We start from the raw sequence: 24023 nt of genomic DNA, 5'->3' as shown, positions 1-24023 counted from the left end.
CCCATTTCCTTTATTCTATTTTTTACTTACTTGTTTTCTTCCTTGTTACCGCTCCACTCTCAACATTTACCCAAGACTGTCAGATCTGTGAAGGTAGAAATTTTGTTTTGGTTAACACTAAGCTTGCAGTACCAAGTCCAGTGCCTGGCACATAAGTGAAGATCAATAAATAGCTGTTGAATAAAGGAATGAATGAATATCAGGGAAATTTTATCTTTTGCTTTGTAATGGAGAGGAAAAGATGTGCTCCAGATCTTTGGATTTGCCTGGCTCCCTCTTTCCTTTCCTTGCTCCAATCAAGTGGACCTGCCTCCTACTTCCCAAGAGCACACAATACAGACTCATCCTCTTCTCCTGAGTAGGAAGTTGAGGAGCCATCAGAGCTTGGCATGGCTATGACTCAGTGTCTCCATCTCACCTTTCTCAGCTGGAGCCTGAGCTGGCAACAGAACCCATCTGAACCAAATGACTCATCCTCCAGGGTATCTTCCTTGACCCTTTCCCAGAAGTGGTTCCATATGATGCTAGCAAGTGTCACCTAACCAGTGGACTAGTGGCAGCAGAGGGTATATATTAGTCCATCTGTGTTGCTATAAAGGAATACTTAAGGCTGACTAATTTATAAAGCAAAGAGGTTATTTGGCTCATGGTTCTATGGACTGTACAAAAGCATGGCGCCAGCATCTGCCTCTGGTGAGGGCTTCAAAAAGCTTACATTCATGGCAGAAAGGTAGGAGAGCAGTTATGTTAACTGGCAAGAAAGGGAGCAATAGAGAGATGTCAGGCTCTTTAAACAACCAGTTCTCACATGAACTAATAGAGTGAGAACTTCCTCATGAACGTGGGGCAGGCACCAAGCCTTTCATGAATGATCTGCCCCCCATAACTCAAACACCTCCCATTAGACCCCACCTCCAACCCTGGGGACTACATTTCAACATGAGATTTGGATGTTTTGGGGCAAACATCCAAACCATATTAGGGCCCATTTGTGGCCATCTCAAGGATCACTCCTATTTGCCTATGTGAGGGATGAAGTGATGTGAGGTCAAAGTAGTCACTAAGTCAGAGAAGGAGATGGATGGATGGAAAATTAACAAGACCACCCCAGAAGCAGGGAGAGAGGTTAGCTAGGCACATAGTGTTCCATGGTAGAGTGCTCTCAAGGAACGATCACAGAATGAATTATGCACACTCATTGCAACTCTGAATAAGACAGTTGCAGAGCTGATCTGTGGGCTGATGTGGTTATTTAATCTCAATTCTAACAAATCATTAATCAAATTTATGGATTTAACTGATCTCTTTTTGCTCCTTCCTCTAGGATTTTCTTTATAGGAATAATGAAATGAGGGGTACCTGATAGGTGTATGTGTCCAGCAGAAACCCTCCTGGGATGCAGAAATCTGAAGGCCTCTCTCCTTTCTTCTGCAGGTCTTCTAGAAGATCTAAGGGGTACTAAGGGTTACAGAGATGCCCCCTCCCCAGAAAACTTCAGCCCAAGAGCACAGAGCAAGGTAAACCTCTATGCCCACTTTCTGGGAATGAAGACCTTTATACACATTTTGCAGTCCTCTGCCTGGCTTCCCTCATTCAGAGAACCTGACCTGTTCCTGCTCACTGCTATGTCTCTGCCTAGACTTCTCTCTCTGCCTGGATACTCTGCTCTCATCCCATTTCTGCTTGTAGAAGTTAAATCCATCCTTCATAACCTGATTAAAAAATAATAATTTGCTCAATAAAGTGCAGTTGTCCTTCAATATACTTGGAGATTGGTTCCAGGACCACCCCCCACACTAAAATTGCACAACCCATATATACAAAAAGTCAGCCCTCCCTATATGCTATGTGCAGGTTTCACATCCCGAGATACTGTATTTTCTATTTGAGTCTGGTCTAAAAAAAAACCTGCATATAAGTGGATCCGCACAGCTGAAACCCATGTTGACCAATGGTCAACTGTATTGTCAGATCCACCTGGTCAGAATCACACTTTGCCTCCACTAGTCTCATAGTAAACTGCCCATGTTGTTTGTAGCTAGGATGATCATATGCCCTGGTTTCTTGGGACGGTCCCGGTTTATGTCTGTTGTCTCAGAATTATTATGAATAGCATCTTTCCACTCTCCAAAGTGTCCCAGTTGATCACCAGGTTGTATGGTATGGCAGACACATGCTGTGCTGACCCGTGAGCCATGTCCTTTTGTAGTCATATCCTCTTAAATGCAGACAGAACCTGTGACTTGCTTCTGACTCACAGAATATGATAAAGGTGACAGGATAGTCACTCCCTGGATTATGTTACCTTATATGTAAAACTGTCTTAGCAGACTAAAGGGAGAGAGATTATCCTGAGGGCCTGTTAATGTGCAAGCTGTCAAGATGTGAACTGTCTATGGAAAGGGCCTCCGGAACTGTAGGCAGGCTCTAGAGCTGAGGGCCTTAGTCTTCCAGAAGCAAGGAACTGAATTCTGCCAGCCATTTTGTGAGCAGAAAGAGGACCCTGAACTCCAGAAATAATGCAGCCCAGTGGACACCTTGATTGCAGCCTTGCAAGACCCTGAGGGCCCAGTTGAGCTATGTCTGCTCTCCTGACCCATGGACAGTATAAAATAATAAATAGGTGCTGTTTTAAGCCATTAAATTTTTGGTAATTTGTTATGCAACATAAAAATCAATAACATGGCTACCTTAGTGATAGTCCTATCCAAGAGTTCAAATGGTCTTATCTCTCTGTGATATGGTTTGGTTGTGTGCCCAACCATATCTCACCAGGAATTGTAATAATCCCCACATGTCAAGGGAAAGACCAGGTAGAGACAACTGAATCATGGGGGCGGTTCCCCCCATACTGTTCTCATGGTAGTGAATAAGTCTCATGAAATCTGATGGTTTTATAGAAGGAGTTCCCTTGCATAAGCTCTTTTTGCCTGCTGCCGTGTAAGACATGTAAGACATCTGATATGGTTTGTCTCTGTGTCCCCATCCAAATCTCATCTTGTAGCCCCCATAATTCCCACATGTTATGGAAGGGATTCATGGGAGATAATTGAATCAAAGACCCATGAGTGTGAGTCTTTCCTGTGCTGTTCTCATAATAGTAAAAAATCCTCACAAGATCTAATGGTTTTAAAAATGGGAGTTTCCCTTCACAAGTTATCTCTCTGTTTGCCGGCTGTCATCCATGTAAGACATGACTTGCTCCTCCTTGCCCTCTGCCATGATTGTGAGGCCTCCCTGGCCACGTAGAACTGTGAGTCTATTAAAACCTCTTTTTCTTCCCGGTCTCAGGTGTGTCTTTATCAGCAGTGTGAAAACAGACTAATACAATGTCCCTTTGCTCTTTCTTTACCTTCTTCCACGATTGTGAGGCCTCCCCAGTCAGGTGGAACTGTGAGTCCATTAAACTTCATTCTTGTATAAATTATCCAGTCCCAGGTATGTCTTTATTAGCAGTGTGAGAACAGACTAATACACTCTAACACATTTGTATTTTCTTAAATTCAGAACACAAATTGTGTTAGTTTCTCTAGCTTCCTTACACTCTTTGGAGTCAGAGCATCTGTGTTTGAATCCCAGGTCCATCACTGACCAGCTATATGGCTTTAAATAAAAGCTTTAACCTCTCAGGGACTTAGTTTTCTCATTTGCAAAATGGGGTTACACAATAGTGCTTTCCTCTAAGATTGTGGTGAGGATAAATTGAGCTAATGTAAAAACACAACCATTGGTGCAGAACGCTGTGTCACTTTGCTATTACTTATACTCTCAGTTTCATTTAATCCTTATGTCAAATCTGTTATTTTTATCCCCATTTGCAGATAAAGAAACTGAGGCCCAGAAACATTAAGTAACTTGCCTCAAAATTACACAGCTAGCAAGTGGCAGGCAGACTCCAACCAAATCCATAATTGCTTTCTTCTTTATTGTCCATATTTGCAGCTCTCTTGTGGATATGTATGTTGGAAAAAAAAAAAAAGAACTTTTTGCAGAATTTCATAGTGGATTATTCCCCAAGAACCAGGAGTTCAAATACCCAGATTTCAACTTTGGCTAAGGTTATATTCTGAAGCCACCTTTTCAGGCGTGAGTGGGTTTCTAGAAGCACAGGGAGCAGGGAGATAATTTAGACAGTTTAGTGGGATAGGGTGACCCATAAACATGCTCAGGGGCCCATTAAACTGACATCCCACCTGACAAATGATGAGGGACTTTTAGACAATTCCAGTCTACTAAAAACTGGATATTTATGTAAGTGCAGATTATTGGGACCCATAGATAATTTGCTACCTGCTCATTTTTAATGTGTTTGTGAACACTCATGAGAAGCTCATTAATTGTAAGTGTCTGTAAGCTTATTGTGTTGTAAACCAAGCCTGACAGCACAATAGACACCGATAAAAGGAAGTGGCCTCTTTGCCAGCCAGTGTCGGAGCTGAGAAGGAGCAGGCATGCAAATCAGCCCAGGGATAATTGACAAGATTGCTGGGATGCACACAAGCCCTTATCGGAGTGAATTTTATGTCCCTGTCCTTAGGTAACCCGGCAGAAATACAAGCGGCTGTGATAAGGGTGATTCTAACTGCATTTGCTATGGTGATGTGACGGGGTCAGGCACCAAGCCCCACTAATCAGGAAATGCGTGAAGGCCATGGCCTAACAAGGCTAAAATCCATTTATTATTCTTTGATCAGAATGCCCTTGCTCCTTTTCTAGACTGGTGGATTCTGACTTATCTTTCCAGACGAGTCAGTTCCTCTTTGAAGCTTTCTCCGACTTGGCTAGGAAAAACATTTCCTTTTTTGTACCTTGCAAGCTCATTCCTTGCAAATTTTCTGGAAGAACTCTAATCATGAAGGTATCTGAAATGCCTCCCCTTTTCTCCATGCCTCAATGAGTGCAGGCCTCAAAGGTTATTTATGGATGCCCTCTAGAAATAATTTTCCTTATGGATGCACTATACAAACAAAAGCATCAGTGAGCACTGCAGATTTTGTGAGTAAGGAAGGGATCCCATTGTTCAGTAGCTGTCCTTCACCCATTTAGTTTGCTTTTTTCTACTTTTGGGCCCTTGGAAGGAAACATAATACTCTTCTTGTCTCACAGCATGGCAGGGCCACAGAACCAAAAGACCCGGAAAGCCAACCTCTGGCCCTAGCAGGCCTTTCAAGCACTCATTTTTTATATTTTTTTAAAAAACAAAAATGAGTTTCTAGGGACAAATAACTTTACTAGAGAGACTAAGAGAACACATTTATATTTATATTGTTGTATATGTTCATATGTACTATTATTCTCCAGTAGATATGGGACTCCAAGAGGGCAAAATATCCACATGTTGCATTTAATAAATCAATTGTATTCCTTAGTACATGCTAAACTGCTGTATTGAATAGAGCCGACCAATGCATAATGGCCCAAACACAATGTAATTTTATTTCTTACTCCTGTAGTAATCCAAAGTAGATGTCCAGGGTGGTAGGCAGCTCTCTTCCATGCAGCAATTCAGGGATCCAACCTCCTTCCATGTTGAGACTCCATTATCTTGTAGGATGCCATCCTGGTCTGCCCCAAATACCAGAAACAGAAAGAGCATGGAGTGGCCCATGTGGCTTTTACTCAAGCCTAAAAAGAAGTAGAGATCATTTTTGGATAAGCAATCAGTGGTATCTCTCACATTGCTCAGGAGTTTCTAGCTTTTTCATTGTACTTAACTAGATTAAAAGAAAATGGTATTCCTGGATATTAATACTTAAATCTACCCTAAGAAAAGCTTGCATAAAACTATGCTTTAATGTTATAATCTCACCCTCCCCTGAAGCACTTCTTTTTCCTCCTTTAATAATTACACTTACTGAGTGCTTACTATGTGTCCAGCATTATATTAAGTGAATGATGGGCATTATCTGATTAAAGCCACAAAATAAACAAGATGAGGCTGGTACTTTGAGACCCTCATTTTGTAGATAAGGGAATAGAATCTTCACATGGTTAAATGCCTTTGCTCAAGCTCATACAACTAGTAAGTGGTAACAACTAGATTTGAACTCAAACCTCTGGTTTCAGAGTCTAGGTCCTTGATCAGTATACCATATTGGGTTTGTTTTCAATATTACTAAGCACCCTTTCTACCTATGTTCCTCTGACCAATTCCCAGGTATCAAGACTTGGAAAACTTTGCCCCTACTAGACCAGCTACAACAATATTAAAGCCAATACTTACCATAATTTTTGGTTTCTAGGAACTCAGAGGTATTTTTTGCATTTACTTGCTGTTATTTTCTTCACTAGAAATTTTGGATAAAATTTTTTTCTCTCCCATTGTTATCCCTTTATTTTTTAGTGCTTAACTTTTGTCTTTTGCAATTTTGGGGGGAGGGTCTTAATGTATTCATGCTTTGATCAAGAACCATTTTGGAGGAAGAGGGGATTATAAACAAATCTAATGGTCATATGGCATGCATGCTGAAGGCTAAGGAATGTAAACTACTGGTGTCTAGAACTTATTTTGAAATGCATGTAAAAATTAAACTTATGGATGGATGAGGAATGGATGAAAGGATCAATAAGTGTATAATAAAACAAATATTATGAAAGTATAATTGTAGAATCTAAGTTGTGGGTATATAAGTGTTCACAGTACAATTTTCCAGCTTTTCTACACTGCAAACTTTCATCGTAAAATGCTGGAAAATATGTCAATAAGAATCTAGACCCATTTTTATAAGAGTCTTAGAAAAGAATAATTCCTTCTAAGTATCAGTATTTAGGCTTTTTGTTAGTACCAGCTCCACCATTCCTCAAATCACACAGCTCACCTGTGCAAGCACTAGGGAACGCACACACACGTGCACACACATACACACACATCACACACATGCACACTTTCCTTTGCTGTTTCATTAACAGCCCAGAGTTCTATACAAGGTTATGTTTTATATCTCCAAGTGGAAAGATCTCTGGGAAACCAAGAAGAGATATCTTGGTAGGTTGAGCAGTCTTTTCCTCCCTCCCCCCCTCCCTCCCTCCCTCCCTCCTTCCTTTCTTGCCTGCCTGCCTGTTTCCTTCTTTCTTCTTTCTCTTGTCCTGTCCCTTGCTCCCTTCTTTACTTTTGTCATTCCTTCCTTCATTACCTCCCTCCCACAACATTCCAGGACTGTGTCGGTCACAAGGGACCACAAAGACCAGTCAGATATGAAAGTGCCTGACTCAAGGAGGTACGAGTCAAATAGATAATACTAGTATATAAGCAAATAAAAATTGAACAGTCTGAAGGGTGTATACAGAGGAGGACCCAAGATGGTTTCTCAAAGTAGGAGATGCTGGATTTTGAGAGTAAGGGTTCCTCTGGCTGCCAAGGGAAGGAGAATATTTCAAATAAAGCACCAAGTGCCAGATAGTAGAGGTATGCTTCGAGTGTCATTAGCACAGAAAGACTGGAGTTTAGGTTGCAAAGGGTGGAGGGATGATGGAAGATGAGGCTCAAGAGGTAAGCAGAGGCCAAATAATGGAGAGTCTTATGTACCAGGCTAAGAAATTGGAACTTAATGTTCAAGGTCACTGAATGACATTGGGGGATTTAAGTAGGGAACTAATATATAAGGTAGAGGCTGGATGCAATGACTCATGCCTGCAATTTCAGAACTTTGGGAGGTGGAGGTGAGAAGATCACTTGGGGCAAGGAATTCTAGACTAGCCTGGACCACAGAATGAGACCCTGTCCCTATAAAAATAAAAAATAAAATTAGCCTGGCATGGTGGCATCCACCTGTAGTCCTGTTTTCAGAAGGCTGAGGTGGGAGGGCCGCTTGAGCCCAGGAGTTTGAGGCTGCAGTGAGCCAAGATTGTGCCACTTCAAGCCAGTCTGGGTGACACAGCCAGACCCTGTCTTTATTAATAAATATTTAATTACACAAATAAAATGTAAGGGAGACCTAGTGATGTGGAGGAAGAGTGGATGGGGATAAGGTGGAAGCAGAGATCAGTCAGGGGCTGTTGTAACAGTTCAGGTGAGAGCTGAGCAAAGGGAGCAGCAGTGGGTGAAAGGATACAGGTGAATTCAAGAAATTCTCAAGAGAGAAATAAGAAGACAGAACCCTGAGACATGTGGGGATATGGGAACATCTAGGATGACTCAGGTGTCTGGTTTAGGACAGTGGAAGTGGCAATGTTGTTTTCCAGGCTGAAGACCACAGGCACAGCCTTGCTGCTGAGGTGCCAGCACTGAGAGGTGCCCGTTTCCCTCTCTGGGAAGTCCTTCCGCCCCACCATGGCCTGCTGAAGCTTGAGATTTCTCCTGCATGGATGGATATTTTTCCTTTTCTTGCTTCCAAATGAAGTGAATGCCTGCTCTGCCTTCCTGTTTGGTCAAAGCCTGCTGGGAAAAAGCACTGCAAATGGCTTCCAACATGCTTTCCAAGCCATCTGGAGCACAGGTTGGAGAAAAGCTCCCCACCCCAAAACAGACCCAACTCTAACTCCTGGATCTCTGACTTCATACCCCCTGTCTGCTATCTCTAAGAAACAAACCCTATGCGGCCTCACTTTATTATGAAATTAAAATTGTTTCCGAAGACCTCAAAGGAGGAAAATGAAATTGTTTTCAGCTTTGATTGCGGTCATAATAAAATAGCTATTTGTGGGGGGATTGTGTTATTCTTGGATAAACAAGAAGCAAAAATACTTTTTTACAGTTTGCCGTAAAGACAGCAATAGAATTTTTCACTAGACAAATGCAATCAATGATTCAGAAAAGATGAGGGCATCTATATTTGTTCTCCCTTGGACATCACGCACAGTGGGGTATTTGATCTCTACCAAGCTGGAAAAGTAGCAAAACAGGCTTCTGATCTACATTCCCAGATACTTCAGTTCCCTCCAGGGCAGAGTCCTCCTCCCATTACTATGCCCCATATTGCTTTCCTGCACCTCTCTCTTAGCTTCCTTGTTGAAATTAGTGCCTGGAGCCTGAATGAGATTCAGCGTGTTTATATTAAGCACCAACCATATACACTAAGCACGTGCAGAACATTCTCGTGTGGCCACCTCATTTGGTCATCACAACTCCATAAAGTAAGGGATAATTCTTTCTATTCTCCAGATGGGAAAACTGAGATATAGGATGAAGTGACTTGCCCCAGGTCTCATAGCTGGTGAGTTTAACGAACTTCACATTTTGAATGTAGATCTGTCTAAAGTTCTTTTCCCTACTCCAAATTTTCTGTTCTTGGGACTCAGGCCTTTATAGGGCACTGCCAAGTGGCATTGTCTAGAGGAAATGATTCGGGATTTAGTGACCAATCCCTGTGATCTTGAGAAGGTTGCTCTGAGACATTTTGCATCTTGGTATTCTCACTGGGGTAAAAGAGGAGCAATACATTTGATCTAGTGGGTTGGATGTTGTAAGGATTAATTGTTAGAACATGTATGAAATATGAATTAAAAACTAAGGGATCCAAAAAAGTTAGCTTCCTAATGAAGCATCTGTCAGCCCATTCTAGAATATGATGCCTTAACTCCCATGAAAAGCTAAAAAATGTTTTAAAATGATACTTAAAAAGACAACTTCCATACGACTTGCTGGCACAGGCCATGGGGGGTACTCTGACTCCAATGGCCTTGGAATAACCTGACATATCCCACTGTGTTTTAGCCATCCACAGATTCTGTACCCAGTCAGTACACCCTCTCTATCTTCAGCCTGAACTTCAGGCTGTGGTCAGAGTCAGTGAAAGCATTGCTTTCTCTTCTATCCAGAGACAGAAGGTTTATATACTGCTAGAGTACTTCCAAAACTCAGTCTTTAATTCAGCATTTTCACTTCCCAAATGACCCAAAATGGTCTTGAAGAAAGGTTGGATTTTCAATCCCCTGGGTTTGCAAAACAATATTTTTGAGTACAGGTCTCCAATCTGCCCCCTTCTAAATGCCTGCATGAAGAAACAAGTTACTCTCCAAATCCTGATTCTAGGCGGAAAGAAGGCAAAGGGAACTATGGCAGTGTGCACCTGCCTGATGTTTGTCCTCTGTCCCCACTGTGACTATGCACCTTGGGTAACTCAGCTTTGAAACAAGCTGCCTCCTAACAATTAGCCCATGCTTTTCTGAGCCTGGTTCTGAACCTATAGATTTGAGTCGCTGCCAAATTAGATGCCTCTCCCTTTAACTCTCTTTTAAGTTTAAACATTTAAAGTCTTGGCCTGGAGATTTCATTGGCATAAAGTATTTGAGTTCTTTGATTTTCTAATAATAAATAAATCAGATGTTAGAGTAAGAGCTGTTGAAATCTCAGAAATCTGCCCCCAGTTTATCACAAATCTTTTTATGTATTCAGATGCTTTGGATACACATTAAAGATTTCAGTCCATAATTATGATTTTGATCATTGCTTTAGCTTTTGACAAATGCATCAATAATTGGCATGGGAATGGAGCAGGACCCACTTTGGCTGATGCCCCAACTACTGGCCTTTCTTGGCAATAACTTCTTATGTTTATGAGGAATCAAGGGTCATTTACATGTGTGAACACAGGTCCTTGCTCATTCACAGATTGTGTTTATGTGTCTGGGAACTCAGAAGCCCTTGGAGAAGTAAAATTATCCTTAACATCATCATCAGAAGACAAGAAGACAAGGGAATATGAGTCCCTCTCCGGTAAACATGGGAGGGAGGGTGGATGCTGTGGGGACACAGAGGAAGGTGCTCATGTGAGGTCACATCAAGGACATCTGAAGGCCCACCTTCATCTGAGTATTTTCTCTTATATCTGGCCTGAATCCAACAACACAACCTTTCCTACCCTGGGCCATCAGTGAGTAGGTGAGTCAGGGACATACAAAGATGCAAAGAAACTAAAGTTGGGAAGTTGGGGTAGAAGAAGAGAAGAAGAGACATGAAGGACACACTTCCCCACCCTCATTGCTTACTTTCTGATTGGAATTGGGACATTGTGAGAGGATCATTGGCAAAGCAGGATGCATGCAGATCAAGGAGTCCAGGATACAGGGGGGATGACAAACCACACCAGGTGAGAAAGAGCTGAAGAGTCCAAGGCTGTTTTATGTGGAAGAAAAGGAGGCATGGGAGGGCAGTGGGAGCTTTTTGCCAGTATTTAAAAGGTGAACATGAGGAAGACTTGCTCCTCATGGTCAGAGAAACCAGAACTAGCAAGCTACAAAGGAAAACATTCCCACAACATTTCAAGAGTTCTAACAATAAAGGCAGGGAGAAATGGAATTTATTGAGCACCCACCATAAGCCAGGGTCTGTACAAGGCTTTTGTATGTTTTTGATCATAAAGTCTTCACCCTAGTCCTGAATATTGACCTGATGAGAGAACAAAAAGTGAGAGAGGTTATGGAATTTATCTGAGATCCCAGAGCTGGTGATGAGCTAGGGAAGAGCTTGAATTTGAACTTCTACCACTTCTCCACACTCACCCTATTATGCTCAGTGATCAAGCAGAATTTGTGTGACCTCATTTTAGGAGATTGAAGAAGGATTCCTGTGTGAATAAGGACTCACACTAGCCATTTCCTAAGGTCCCTTCCCATTCTGAGAACATTGTGCACAATCCTGGTGGCCTGAGACAGTGACTGGAGTGTCGAGGACTGGAGAGAAGAAAGAGAAGGAATGTTTTGTGGGCAAGTCATCTGTTCAACAGAGTGAAATGAATGGCAAATGGGCTTCCCCTGGGACTGATTCCCTCCAAGTATACTCAAAAATAAAATGCTTCACAAAGAAACCTGATAATTTAGTTGTTAATTCAAAACATCCTTCTCTAAGCTGCCTGTAACTACAATATAATTGTTGCAAGTTGGTGGTTTATGAAGGAAAGAAAAGAAAGTAAAATCACATTAAATACAAATGTGTATTTCTTCTGCAATAACTCATTCTGTTCCTATGTTCATTTTTCTCTGTAGTCTTTCATGTTACCATCAAATACTTAATCTACACATTGAACATTTATTTCTATGAAAAGTTTAATGTTATTTCAAGAATTTACAGGTTTTCCACTCTATCTTGTAAGAGGCAGCTGAGTGATGGAAACAGTCTGGACTCTGATACATAGGACTTGATTTTAGACCTAGGGAGGAATGGTAGCTAGTTGGTGACTCAGGCAACTTCTTCAACCTCTTTGGATTTTAGTTTCCTCATCTTAAACTAGATAATAACATTACCATTACCATTGTTGGGATGATCAATAAGATCAAAGCTATGAGAAGATCTTTTAGGCTCTAGTAAATAATACCAATGTTTGTTATTCTTTTCTAGCTCAAAGGGCTTGCCCCATGAGGCATTATTTTGACTCCTGGGGCAGTTATGCATTTATTAATTTATCATCCATTCATCTATCCATCTAACCAACCATCCATCCATCCATCCACCCATCCATCTACCTACTTTGCTTTTTGTTTAAAAAATGTTGATTGAGTTTCTGCTATGTAGCACATACGAAATCAGGAGCTAGGAGTATAGGTGTGAACAAGAGAGACTACAATTCCTGCTGCCAAAGTCCTTCTGTCCAGAGAAAGGGGCAGACACATTTATGTATAATTATGCAATAAAGTCATCATGGTAGATCTCTTAAACCATGGGGGGAAATGTAACAATTTCAGACTATTTTTTTTTCTCATTGTCTATTAGAAACAATGGAGAATACCATGAGAATTTGAATTGCCAATTGTTCTGCACTGGGAAATAGGGCAGATCTTGGATATAGAGAAGGGAGAGATTTTTCTGGACCTGGGGACCAAATGGGGATGCCGAGGGAAGACTGCAGAACAATCCTGTTGGTAGGCGCCATCTGTCTCTGTTTCATGGAGACAGGCCAGGTGAGAAGAACCTCTGAACCTCAGGTCTTCCCTTCTACTTAGGGCATTGGTGGTAGTGCCAGGGACAATAGCTGTGGGGAATGTTTTGTTTTCAAACTATCTTGGCAAGCAGCAATTCAGAGAACTGAAAATTATTTGAGGACTCAGGAAGAGCAGATACTACCCCCACAATTATGAAAGATAGCTATTTCTTAGCACAATATTACACCTAACCCCAGCCAACCTGACATAGTGGAAACACCATGAGAAAAGGATGTGCATGCATGAAAAAGATGATCCTAACTCGTTTCATGGGTAAAACAACTGGAAAATGATGATATAGTTGCCAGAGCCCTAGTTAACTGTGCTGGATTCTGGCTGGAGCTTCAGACAACAGGGAACTGAAGGTCAAGCAGGAACTGAAGGTCAAGCAGAAACTGAGAGAAGCAGACCTGTGAGATGGGCCTTTGCAGTGGGATTAGGTGGGCAGGAGCTTCCACCATGTCCTCGGTTGCAAGATTAATTACACCTAATGGGAGAGATGGGAGCCTGATGTTCTACCAGGTGGATCCTTATTGACTTAGTGGTATGTTGAAGAATTTCATTCTCTGCAGCTTGGTTGGTTGAGTTGCACAGTGCTGGTAATGTTTATCATATACTCTCCTTTACATGTCTTTATATACCCTCTTCCTATTCTCATCTATATACAAATGCAAACACACAATTTTGAGAGGTTGATGTAAGATTGAATTTTTCTGTTCATCACTTCATTCTGTGTAATTATAGGCCCCATTTATGTTTCACTTATTATACATCAGTTTCTACACTAAATTCTTTGTATGCACTATCAATATCTCTGTTAAGAATCTATATGTAGGAAGTACCAGAAAAGTCAGCTCAAATTAGCTTAGCAACAAGGCAGTACTTTGGCTGTTGCAAAGGAAGAATCCTGACGTAGGTTTGTTCAAGAAATCGCCAATATTCAATTTATTTCTACCTCTTTGTTATACCATCCACAGTTCAGCTTCATCTTAAGGTTGACTCCATGGTCACGAGATGTCTACTAATTGCACTTGGGTCTATGTTCTTCCTTGCTCAATGTCCAGAGACTCACTTCCCCGACTAACAAACAATTGGGGTTAGAGATTGGACCAAGTTAAGCCAAGTGCCCATCTCTGAACAATCACAACAGCAAGGAGGTGGAAGTGTGCTGATTGGCTGAGACCTACAGCAGTGACCCACTCAATAACTGACATTGGCATCCTTCCCTTCTTTGTCTCACCTGCCCATCCCTCTTCTCCATTTCTCAAGATCTAATTCTTGGTCTATCCAATCTAAAGTAGCACCTTGCCCTCCGTAGTCAGCTGCAAGAACCTCCAGCCATCCTTACTGCAACTAAGAAGGTGCCATGGACATAACAGGTGCTGATAGGTGTTGGTTGGATGCATGAATACCAAGCCAGGAATGTAGTGACCACACGGAACAGGGTTTTGTCCCCATAGGCACAGGGAGTGTGACTATGACCCTCTTTCCTGTGTCATTATTTCTTCACTGGGTCCCAGAGTAATTTAAGGACAACAGAGACTGGTCTATCTTACTAAACCATAGGAAAGTGTTTGCCTTGAAGCTTTCACTGATATCGTGAGAGTAAACTATAACTGGTACCTAGTTACAAAACAATCTCAGAGAAAGAAGGTTAACAGAGATTTTATAGATGCGATCCCACGAAATAGTCCAGTAGCTTCTCTAATGCCTTTCCAATTGTATCCCATTCCCAATTCCATGACAACTCACATAAAAATTAGAAGGTAAGTGAAATGACTTCTGATATTTTATTCTGACATTGAAGGTACTACCCTACCAATTAAGGCATTTTGATTCAAAATATTTCTAATCTTTCCAGACTACCTACTGGAGAACGTAAATCAAGTTTTTTAGGGGGTGACAAAATATTAATCTCTGGTTGGTAGAGTGAGAAAGAAGGGGAGTAAATAGATTTTATCCTTTGCTGTTCAGAACAGTATACTTCTCTTTGAATTTTGGGTTTCCACGTGGCTAATACTAAAGATATAATATTCACAAAAATTAAAGACTAAATAAATGTGTATGTGTGTGCATTCATTTGTCTACAGAGATTCCATATTATAATCAAGATTAACTTCTAGGCAATACAAGTGAAAATATGGTGAAAAGACTTATGAAAGGAAATTAAGACTTTCCAGAACTTTCTATGTATATTTTTTATCCATTGACCTGAAAGACCTCAAACAATACTTTGTATGTGTTACATAAAAATATGTGGATAGTTATTTCTACCCATGCTTAATGGAAACATCACAGAAGCCCACATAAGAAAGAATGATTTAGGCAAAAAGAAGGTGAAAGGGAAGGAATTCCACATGTGTCATAATGAACAAGCTAAATTCATGGAGTAAATTTAGAAAGTAACTAATTATTTTTTACCACAACTTTCCTGAGGGTATAATTGACATACAATAAACTTCACATACTTAAAGTGTCCAATTATGCCTTTCGTAATTCCCTCCCTCCTTGGCAAAGTTATGCTTCAAGATACAACAACAAAATATGTGATGACTTTTAGTGAAATGTGCCTGACATAACTGAGTGAAGCAAGTGTTATACAACTCAGGGTCATCAAAGAGAATATGTTTCAAGAATAAAAGAATGTTATTAAGTCCATGATTCATTCATCTTTGTACCTTCCCAAGCCCCTGACAACGGTTTTGTCACATAACAAGGATTTATAGATGTAGTTGATTTTGTACCAACTCATTTTTAGGTGTTGTCTTCCAGGGTATGAACAAGGCCAACTAGATTCATGGTCCACATGCCTGTTGGCTATTTATTGGCTGAGGCCAAACAATCTAAGAGCATCCACTCTGAGGCCCATGTTGTCTACTTAGAGTGGTCACCTGCTGACTTTCAGAATCTTCCTTTCTGTTACTGAGGACTTGGAATATGAATCCTAATTCCTGTTTTAAATCTCATATTCCCATAATGTCCCAGAGGCTCTATTTTCCTGACTAAACCTAGGCTCATAGAGGGGCTTAATATTCTGGGCAATGGAGAGCTTCTGAAAGTTCTTGACTAGAAAAGTCACATCGTCAAAGGAATATTTAAAGAAAACTGCACATGGGGAAGCCAGGAGCCTATCCAGCTGGTGTTGTTGATAACTACTTCATTTTCTGTGTCATCCTGCTTTGAAGATGTCCCTGGGGTGGTCTGATCATCTGAAGCAGAGGCTGGCTTGGTGTCATGATCCTCCCCCAGCTCTAGCTTGAGTTTGTCTCAGTACACATGTTATGTGGACATGGGGTGCATGACAAGAAGGCAGCACAGCATTCTTTGTTCACACTTGGTCCTGGTCTGTCACAAGCCCAGGAAAGAGCCAGCATGATATTCGGAACACCTGGCTTTGGCTCTTGGCAACCATGTGAACCTGAGCAAGTCACTCTCCCCAGCTGTGCTTCCATCTACTCATCTGTTAATTAGTCCAACAACGTAATTGTTCCAGAGATGCCTTTGGCCCTAACATTCTGCAAGTTCACTGACAGCAGGCTGATTTCCTTGGCTCGCAATGTCCCTTTAGGCTGGGCCTAGGACAAAATCAGCAAGGACTAAGCCAGGCCTGGAAACTGTAAGCTCTCTCCTGGGCCTATGACAGCTGATTAATGGACATGACCTTGTTCTGGGATGGAACTTGAGGACAACCAGGGAGGTGAGAATCCACAGGCACTACAGAAGCAAACAGTTGTCCACAAAATCAGGGCCCAGCAAGGGTGTGGCCACCTTGGCTGCTGACAAACAGACAAACACAGCGACATAAATCAATCTTGCCTCTTGGACCTTCCCTTGAGGGAGCTACTGCCACATCTTACAGTGTGATGGTTAGGTTAAGAATAAGCTATAGTGTAAATTTATGGTGCCTGCAAGCTCCCCATATTTTCCTGAAGAAGATTCCTTCACCAAACACTCTCGCCTGTCTTGAGGCCCCAGGCTTAAGCCACACACACAAATCTTGATTTCATCAGAAGCTCTTTGTTCCCTCAGCTGCTCCTCCTTTTCCTCTGAATGCACACCCTTCCCTGGAAGTTTTATTGTTCCCCCACTGCCTAGTTTTCTCATGAGTTCCTTCCTGGTGAGCTGGGGCTTAGCCAGCCTCTTCTTATGGGAAATAGACCCTGGCACCCACAAAAAAGCCCCCTTCTCTCTTCGTGGTGTCTCTTTTTGTCATTAAAAAAAGAAAGACAATAAAAATCTCTCTTCCTCCTGGTGCTCTTTATAGATTTTCTCATTAAGAGAATTAAGAGCAATCAAAGCCAAATCCATGGCTGCTTCTCTTTGAACAAATCATCTTGAAACTCTTTGCTCCTCAAGTGAAATATGATGATTGTTTGCTGCCAACACTAAACTCCCAGCGTAGGTTCCCATCATCTTCTCTGCAGTGCAGTCAGGGGAAAGGAGAAAAGCAGTTGGTGGTGTTTGAAGCTGCACGTTTCCACCCAACAGCCATATTCCTCTGATGTTTAAGGGGAAGGAGCTCCACACTAGGTTTCTGACTGGGCTCTGTACAGGGCCTATACAATTGTTCCTTCTGGAAGCCATCCAGACCCAGAATGAGTAGAGATAATGAGCTTGCCATTCCTGGAAAGATTTACAAAGAGAATGGCTGCTCCTCTATTATTTGATGAATTAGACTAAATGACTACTAAGTCCACTTCTATTTGGAGTATCCTGAATCCAGGGTCCATTTATCACTAGTCTTACAATGGTGTCTGAACAGCAGGTCCATCAGGGAAAAATCTGATGGGATATAGAGCCCAGGTACAGCCATCAGGAATGGGTAGGAAGAAACCCTCATGGCAGAGGATAGCTGTAATCCAGGTAGACATGTCTAATCAAATTCTTTGCAGCCAGAAGAGAACTTCTTAGGGCAGTGGTAAATATTTCACAATATGACACGTAAAATGCAATAGGCACATTTTAGGCTTCCAGTACATACTGAAAACCAGCTTATACTGACATTAGTTTGATGACTGTGAGACATTAAATTATATTGGAACATCCAAGGATCTGAGAGTCAGGAGAACTTGGTTGCTGTTCTTTTCCGCTGAGTCCTTTTGGAGAAGTTATTTTCCCATTCTATATTTCAGTTGCCTCATTTGTAAAAATCTAGGATGGGTCTGTATCTGCAGTCCCCAAAGAAGGTTCAAGGGAAACTAAGTACCATTAGATACTTAACATGAAATTGTATTATGGTATAATATGTTTAGAAACCCTGCATGTAACAATGCCCCTTAAAGAATGACAATGCTGATGTTCCTGTGGAAAGTTCCAGAAACTTCTGCAGTGAATACATCTATTTGTCTTTATTTAACCTTGTTTTTCTGGAATACCTTTGAACACAGAAGTCTTTTATCCCAATACATACCTTTATCACCCAAGAAACCAATGCTCCTCAGCACGCACTCTGGGAAATAGCAATCTAGATAATCTCTAGATAGTTTTTCTAACCCCTATGGCTCCATAGTCCTAGGACATTATTTGCTGCTCTAATTAGCCAGAGAATCACCAATGTAAAGCTTTATCAAAATGTGCATGTGCAAGACCCATGCTGCCTGCATCCCTGAATTGCATCTCTGATTAGCCTCTCTCTCTATGGGCTCTGCACGCACTCTTTCCTCCGCCTAAAACACCTACCACATTTTTTGACTGGCTAACTCAACCTTCTCATCTCAGCTTCAGTGGTATTTTCTCCAGACTTCCATCTTCATCGCTCCTGTCTGGGATAGGGATATGTTGTATGTATCTTTTACTTCCCAAATCAAGTCTACAGGGAAATCAAAGCTCTGTGAAGGCTGGGGCCATGCATCTTGTGTTCTCCATTCTATCTCTAGTGCCTAGGAAAGTGTGAGACATATAGGAGGCCCTCGATTAATATGTATTGAATGATTAGATACAAATCAAGTGACTTTTGGGACTGCTCTCTTAATTGGAGTCGGGGGAGAGTGATGTTCTCTTATGGGAAACTTATTTTTTCATGTCCCAGTTAGGATGTTACAGATAGGAAGACATCAGAGTTGTTCAAGACAGAACTGGCTGCCTCTGTAGGAGAGAGTATCTCATAATTGAACACTTTTACCATAAACACAAAAGAGAATATCATCTATTGAAATTTTGACTTAAATGACTTTGACATCCTCTTCTAATGCAAAGATCTACAATTTAATTCTTCTTTAATCAGCATTCTGTATAATTTACAGATCCCTATAAAACAAGGCCTATTTGGTTAAATATCTGGTTTTTAAGAACAACTAAATTTAAACAATAACTAGTTTGCTAGCAGTCTATTACATTAACAATAGCAATCTAATGCATTAATAAAATGAAGCTTAAATGCTACAGTCAAGAAACAAGCTATATTATACAGTTATCAATTATGATAGAGATTGTAACTTTTTAAAAGTTTGTGATATAATGTTCATTGAAAATGTACAGACTCAAACTAGTGTTATATAGACAGAATGATCACAACCTGGTTACATGCAGAAGAAAAAGATGGGAAGGAAATAAACACAAAGGCAGAGTATTTGGGTAAGGACAATGGGATCAGAAGTAGTTTGTCTATTCTGTTTTTAAATTTGCTCCTGCAAAATTTGTCTCTTTTTAATGTGCTTGTTTTAACTGTAAATTTTTCATAGATAAAAATAAGACTGGAAACAACAGAAGATACGTTCTTTGGCTTTGCAAACTTTATCTTGATTTTTTTCCAGCTGAGGTTTTGGGACCTTGTTCAAAGATGACTGGACCACAAAAAAGAATAATTCTGTCCTCCCTCTTACTTCCAAGCTGTTTTGAAATGTCCTTCATAACAAGATAGAATGACAACAATCACCTCCAAATTTAAATATTTCATTAAGTCATTGACAACCCCTGAGGAACCCAAGGTGGAAACTAAGCTGAGGTTGAAAATTTGATGTGTTTGGCCTTTGTCTGCCCTCATTTTGGGGTTAAGTTGATTTTTTATTTATTTTTTGAGAGGATGAGGGGTAGGAGGGTGGCAGTTAGCCCCGGTCAGGAACCTTTATTCTTTGTCCTAAGATAAATCCCAAAAGCTATTACCAGGAAAAAGAAAAAAAGTTTCTGTTTGGCTTTTTGCTGTTCTGGCCATAAACAGCAGTCTGAGATCACGGGGGTTGTGGGTGCACAGGATTTAATCTCCGCCAGGTTTTCTTCCCATAAACATCCTTTCAGCTGTCCTAGCGCAAGACATCTTTCCCTTTCTGAGGCTGACACCTGGTTCTCAATGGAGTGGCCTGGTGCAGCGCTCTCAATGGACCCAACTACCTGGTCTGACCCTTCATGCCTGGAAAATTTCAGCTCATTCATGCTTGAGATATTTGGACCCAAGACAGTCTCTCACTTGGCAGTTAAATATAATTTGATGGAACAGTGAAGCCTGGCATAGTAGAAAGACCATGGCTTTGGGGAGTCAGACAATCTAAGTTTGAGTCCCAGTGCCTCTGCTTACAAACAATGTGACTTTGGTTAGACAAGTTACTTAACTTTCAGAAGCCTTCATTTCTTCTTGAGAAAATGGTATAATGATTTCTACCTGAGAGTTGTTTCATAGATTGAAGAAAGTATCAGATGCCTAATACAGTAAACCTGAGTTCCCATTCCTTTGGTAACTAGAGTCACAGACTGAAGTGTTGAGCCACATTTTTGAAATACCACTGAGGAACTAGACTGAGTCCTGAAGAAACCACCCAGGATGGTGAGACGTCTGGAACCCAGGTCCTATAAAGAATAAGTAAAACAACTGGGCACATTTGGTGTACAGAAGACCAGGGTGCTGTAATAACTGACTTCAAATCTGTGATTCACTCAAATCTGAAGAGGGAGATGACTTGTTCTGTCTTTATTTTTTCTTAGTTACTGAATAAATATTTGTTGGATGCCTTTGCTGTGCCAGATGCTGTGTTTATTACTGAGGATGAACTAGGGAACTGTAGATTTCCTACCTGCCTTGAGCTTCTGATCTAATTAGAAAGATGAAATTTGAATGAGTGATTTGAAGTGTATTTGGTAATAAAAAGGGGAGAGGCAAGGGCACTGTGTGGTTTTATAATCTGTCAGAATTAGGAGAAAATAGATAGTAACTATAGGGATGTTGGTTTCAACATCATAACCCAAAGAGAATCATATTATTGGATAGTTTTCATGTTTCACAAAGTTCCAACTGAGGGATGATTGAGAACTGGAATCTCAGCCTTATTTTATTCCTCAACCATGCATTTGCTTAGAGGTGACACCTTTTTTTTAGATTTGCACAGAAGTACCATATAGTCTAGAAAAGGTTCTGAATTGAAATCTCCAAACGGTGACCCACGAAAATATCTGGACTCTAGATATTCTTTGTTGGTCTATATATATATATATATATTTTTTATCACTGTTGTTTTTGTTTTTAGTTCAAACTAGTCAGATTTTATAAAGTTCAGGAAGTTTCACATTAGAACCTAGATTTCTGGGTCCTTTGGATAAATTGGGAAGTCTGATTACAGGGCCACATGTTTCTTCACGGAGAATATTAGCTGGAGATGAGTGATCCCTGCTACCCTTAAAAAACTACAGATGTCTTCCCCTTCTATTACCCCACTGCCTCACTCCTTTCACTCAAGTGATTTTTCTTCCCTGAGTCCTGGGTGTTTACATTTGCTATCCCTTCTCTTTTTGTGCCCAGAGCTGGAGGGAATGGGCTACCCATTGAGGTGATGGATTTCATCCCTGGTGCTATTCAAGCAATGGCTGTGGGCTTCCAGTCAGGGATCCAGTGAAGCAGCCTCTTATACCAGGTAGGAATTTTTGACTGACCTTGAAGTTTTGTAGGTACCTGAAACTTTTTGGATGATAGTCTATCCTTGGTCTCGGGACACACTCATTATGTATACAGTACCAAAGTATATGGATCAAAAGGAGCTTTCCTTTATGTTTTTATATGGCTATGCCAAACACCTGAATTTATTCAACAAACCTTTAGGGAGTTCCTGATTTGTGCCTAACACTGCATTACACAATATGGAAGTGATCATTCCAGTCAGAGCCTGACACCAGCCAATATTCACAAATGTAGTTTATTTTAGCTTTGTTATTCAGCCTACTAAATGACTGAATAATCGACTAACTAACTCGGTAATTGTTATGGGCTGAATTATGACCCCCAAAATTCACATGCTAAAGTCCTACCTCTATGACCTTAGAATGTGACTGTGTTTGGAAATAGGACCTTTAAAATGGTAATTAAGTTAAAATGAAGTCGTCGGGAAGGGGCCTAATTCAATATAACTGGTGTCCTTATAGGAAGAGGAGGTTAGGACAGAGGGATGACCATGTGAGGATATAGCAAGAAGCTGGCTATCTCCAAGTCAAGGAGAGGGATTTCAGAAGAAACCAAACCTGCCAACACCTTGATCTTGAATTTCTAGTCTCTAGAATTATGAGAAAATAAATTTCCATTACTTAAGCTACCCAGCCTAGGGTATTTTAGTGCAGCAGTTCTTGAAAACTAATATGCTAACAAACTAAGAAAAAAAAGTTAAAAATCCTATTTCCTGCCCTGGAAGAGCTGATATAATAAGAAGGGAGGCTTGACTTGTAAACATTTTCACCAATAGTCAGAACGATCTTACAGTGACAGCTGGATCACATTGCTTCCCTATTCTCAACCCTCTAGTGGCTTCTCCTTATACTTAAAATAAAAACCAAGCTGTGTCCTACAAAGATCCTAGTGTGACCCAGCATCTGCCTAATGGCTACCTGGTTTTGTGTTCCCCACCTCTCCTCATAACACGTGCCCCCCTCTCCCTTTTCTGCTCCTCTCACAAGCCTAACAAGCATGCCAAGGTCTGAGAATGTTCTGCTCTTTCTACCTAGTTCAAGCCCTCTTCTCATCACTCCCTGCTAGGGCTGCCGGAAGGGGAGGCAGAGGAAGAAGGGGGAGGAATGTCCGTTTTCTAAGCTACAGATGCATAGGAGGCAATGTGCTCGGTGCTTTGCATACATTATCTGGAATATTAACCTCACTTAACAAATGAGAAAACTGAAGTTCAGAGAAGTCACAAAACCTAAGTAGGGAGAGTGGATTGTATTTGAAACGAAGTCTTCCTGGACTGGAATGCCCAGCCTGACCCTGCCTAGTCATGCTGCTTGGTCACCTGCTTGAGGGGATGTGGAGGGGCTTGTTGGCCTTTTTCTTACAACTGTGAAGTCTTTGTGTTAAACAAGCACCTCTATAGGCTTTCTTGTTAAATGCACATGACCATTGACATCCCTCCCCTCTGCTCCTCTTTGCTGAACTTAATGAATAAAGCTGTTCTTTTATTTAACCTGGCATCTTCAGAAGAGTTTCTGCCTGTGGCTAGACTGAGAAGAAAGGAGATTGAGCAGAGCAAATGAAAGAGTAAAGGAGAGGAGAGGGTGGGTAAGACACAAAGCTGAGGTGACTGAAGCAGCAGGAAGTAGGCAGGGCAAGAAAAATTGGGGTTCAAAGTCCTTGAATTTAGTCCCCAACTTCACTTATGGGGCAATGCTCCAAGTCACTCTGTCACCCTGAACTTCAGCTGGAGAAGGAGAACAGGAATAATGCCTATCTTCCAGGAGCGTTCTGCATAAAACTGAAAGCATGGGTTAAAAAGTACTTTGCAAATTATAAGGTATCATAAAAACGAGAGGTGTTGATATTATTATAATTTATATTGTTATTTTGTAAAAATATTGAGGGTGAAAGGAACCTAAACTCAGTCCCTTTGACCAGAGACAAGGCTCAAAGATTTTGACTTGGTTATGGAATCCTTTGTGACCTGAGTGGGGCCCAGTGCATGCAGTCCATGGGTATGGAAATTAAGCTTTATCCTAGCTAGGGTCAGTGTCCAAGGAGGTCCCAGCAGACAAAGCGAGCTGTACTTTCTAAGCAGCCAATAATGACCAAAATCCAGCAGGTACTGGCATTGAGGTCTGAAGTGATCATTCCAGTCAGAGCCTGACACCAGCCAATGAGCCAGGATGGTGATTCTGTTTCCCAAAGAGAAAGGTCAGAAAGAACTGGACAGCTGTTGGGCCATAGCCAAATAAGCTGGTGTTTGAGGTAGGCTGAAATAACCAGTACGCTGAATAAAATCCGAGGCCAA

The 24023-nt window shown here is 41.2% G+C and overlaps 1 protein-coding gene across 1 annotated transcript in view; it reads right to left on the bottom strand.

Moving 5' to 3' along the window:
• The window catches only part of LOC105521922, a 127844-nt gene that overhangs the window by 23977 nt on the left and 79844 nt on the right, over positions 1-24023 (bottom strand). The window contains 2 exon segments of the mRNA XM_011956279.1: positions 1360-1458; positions 4291-4435. Coding sequence (XP_011811669.1) covers positions 1360-1458; positions 4291-4435 — 244 coding nt within the window.

Source organism: Colobus angolensis, unplaced genomic scaffold (assembly GCF_000951035.1).
Source record: "Colobus angolensis palliatus isolate OR3802 unplaced genomic scaffold, Cang.pa_1.0 Scaffold412, whole genome shotgun sequence".
Taxonomy (NCBI): domain Eukaryota; kingdom Metazoa; phylum Chordata; class Mammalia; order Primates; family Cercopithecidae; genus Colobus; species Colobus angolensis.
The sequence above is the reverse complement of the archived record's forward strand: the minus strand, read 5'-3'. Positions and strand labels throughout refer to the sequence as shown.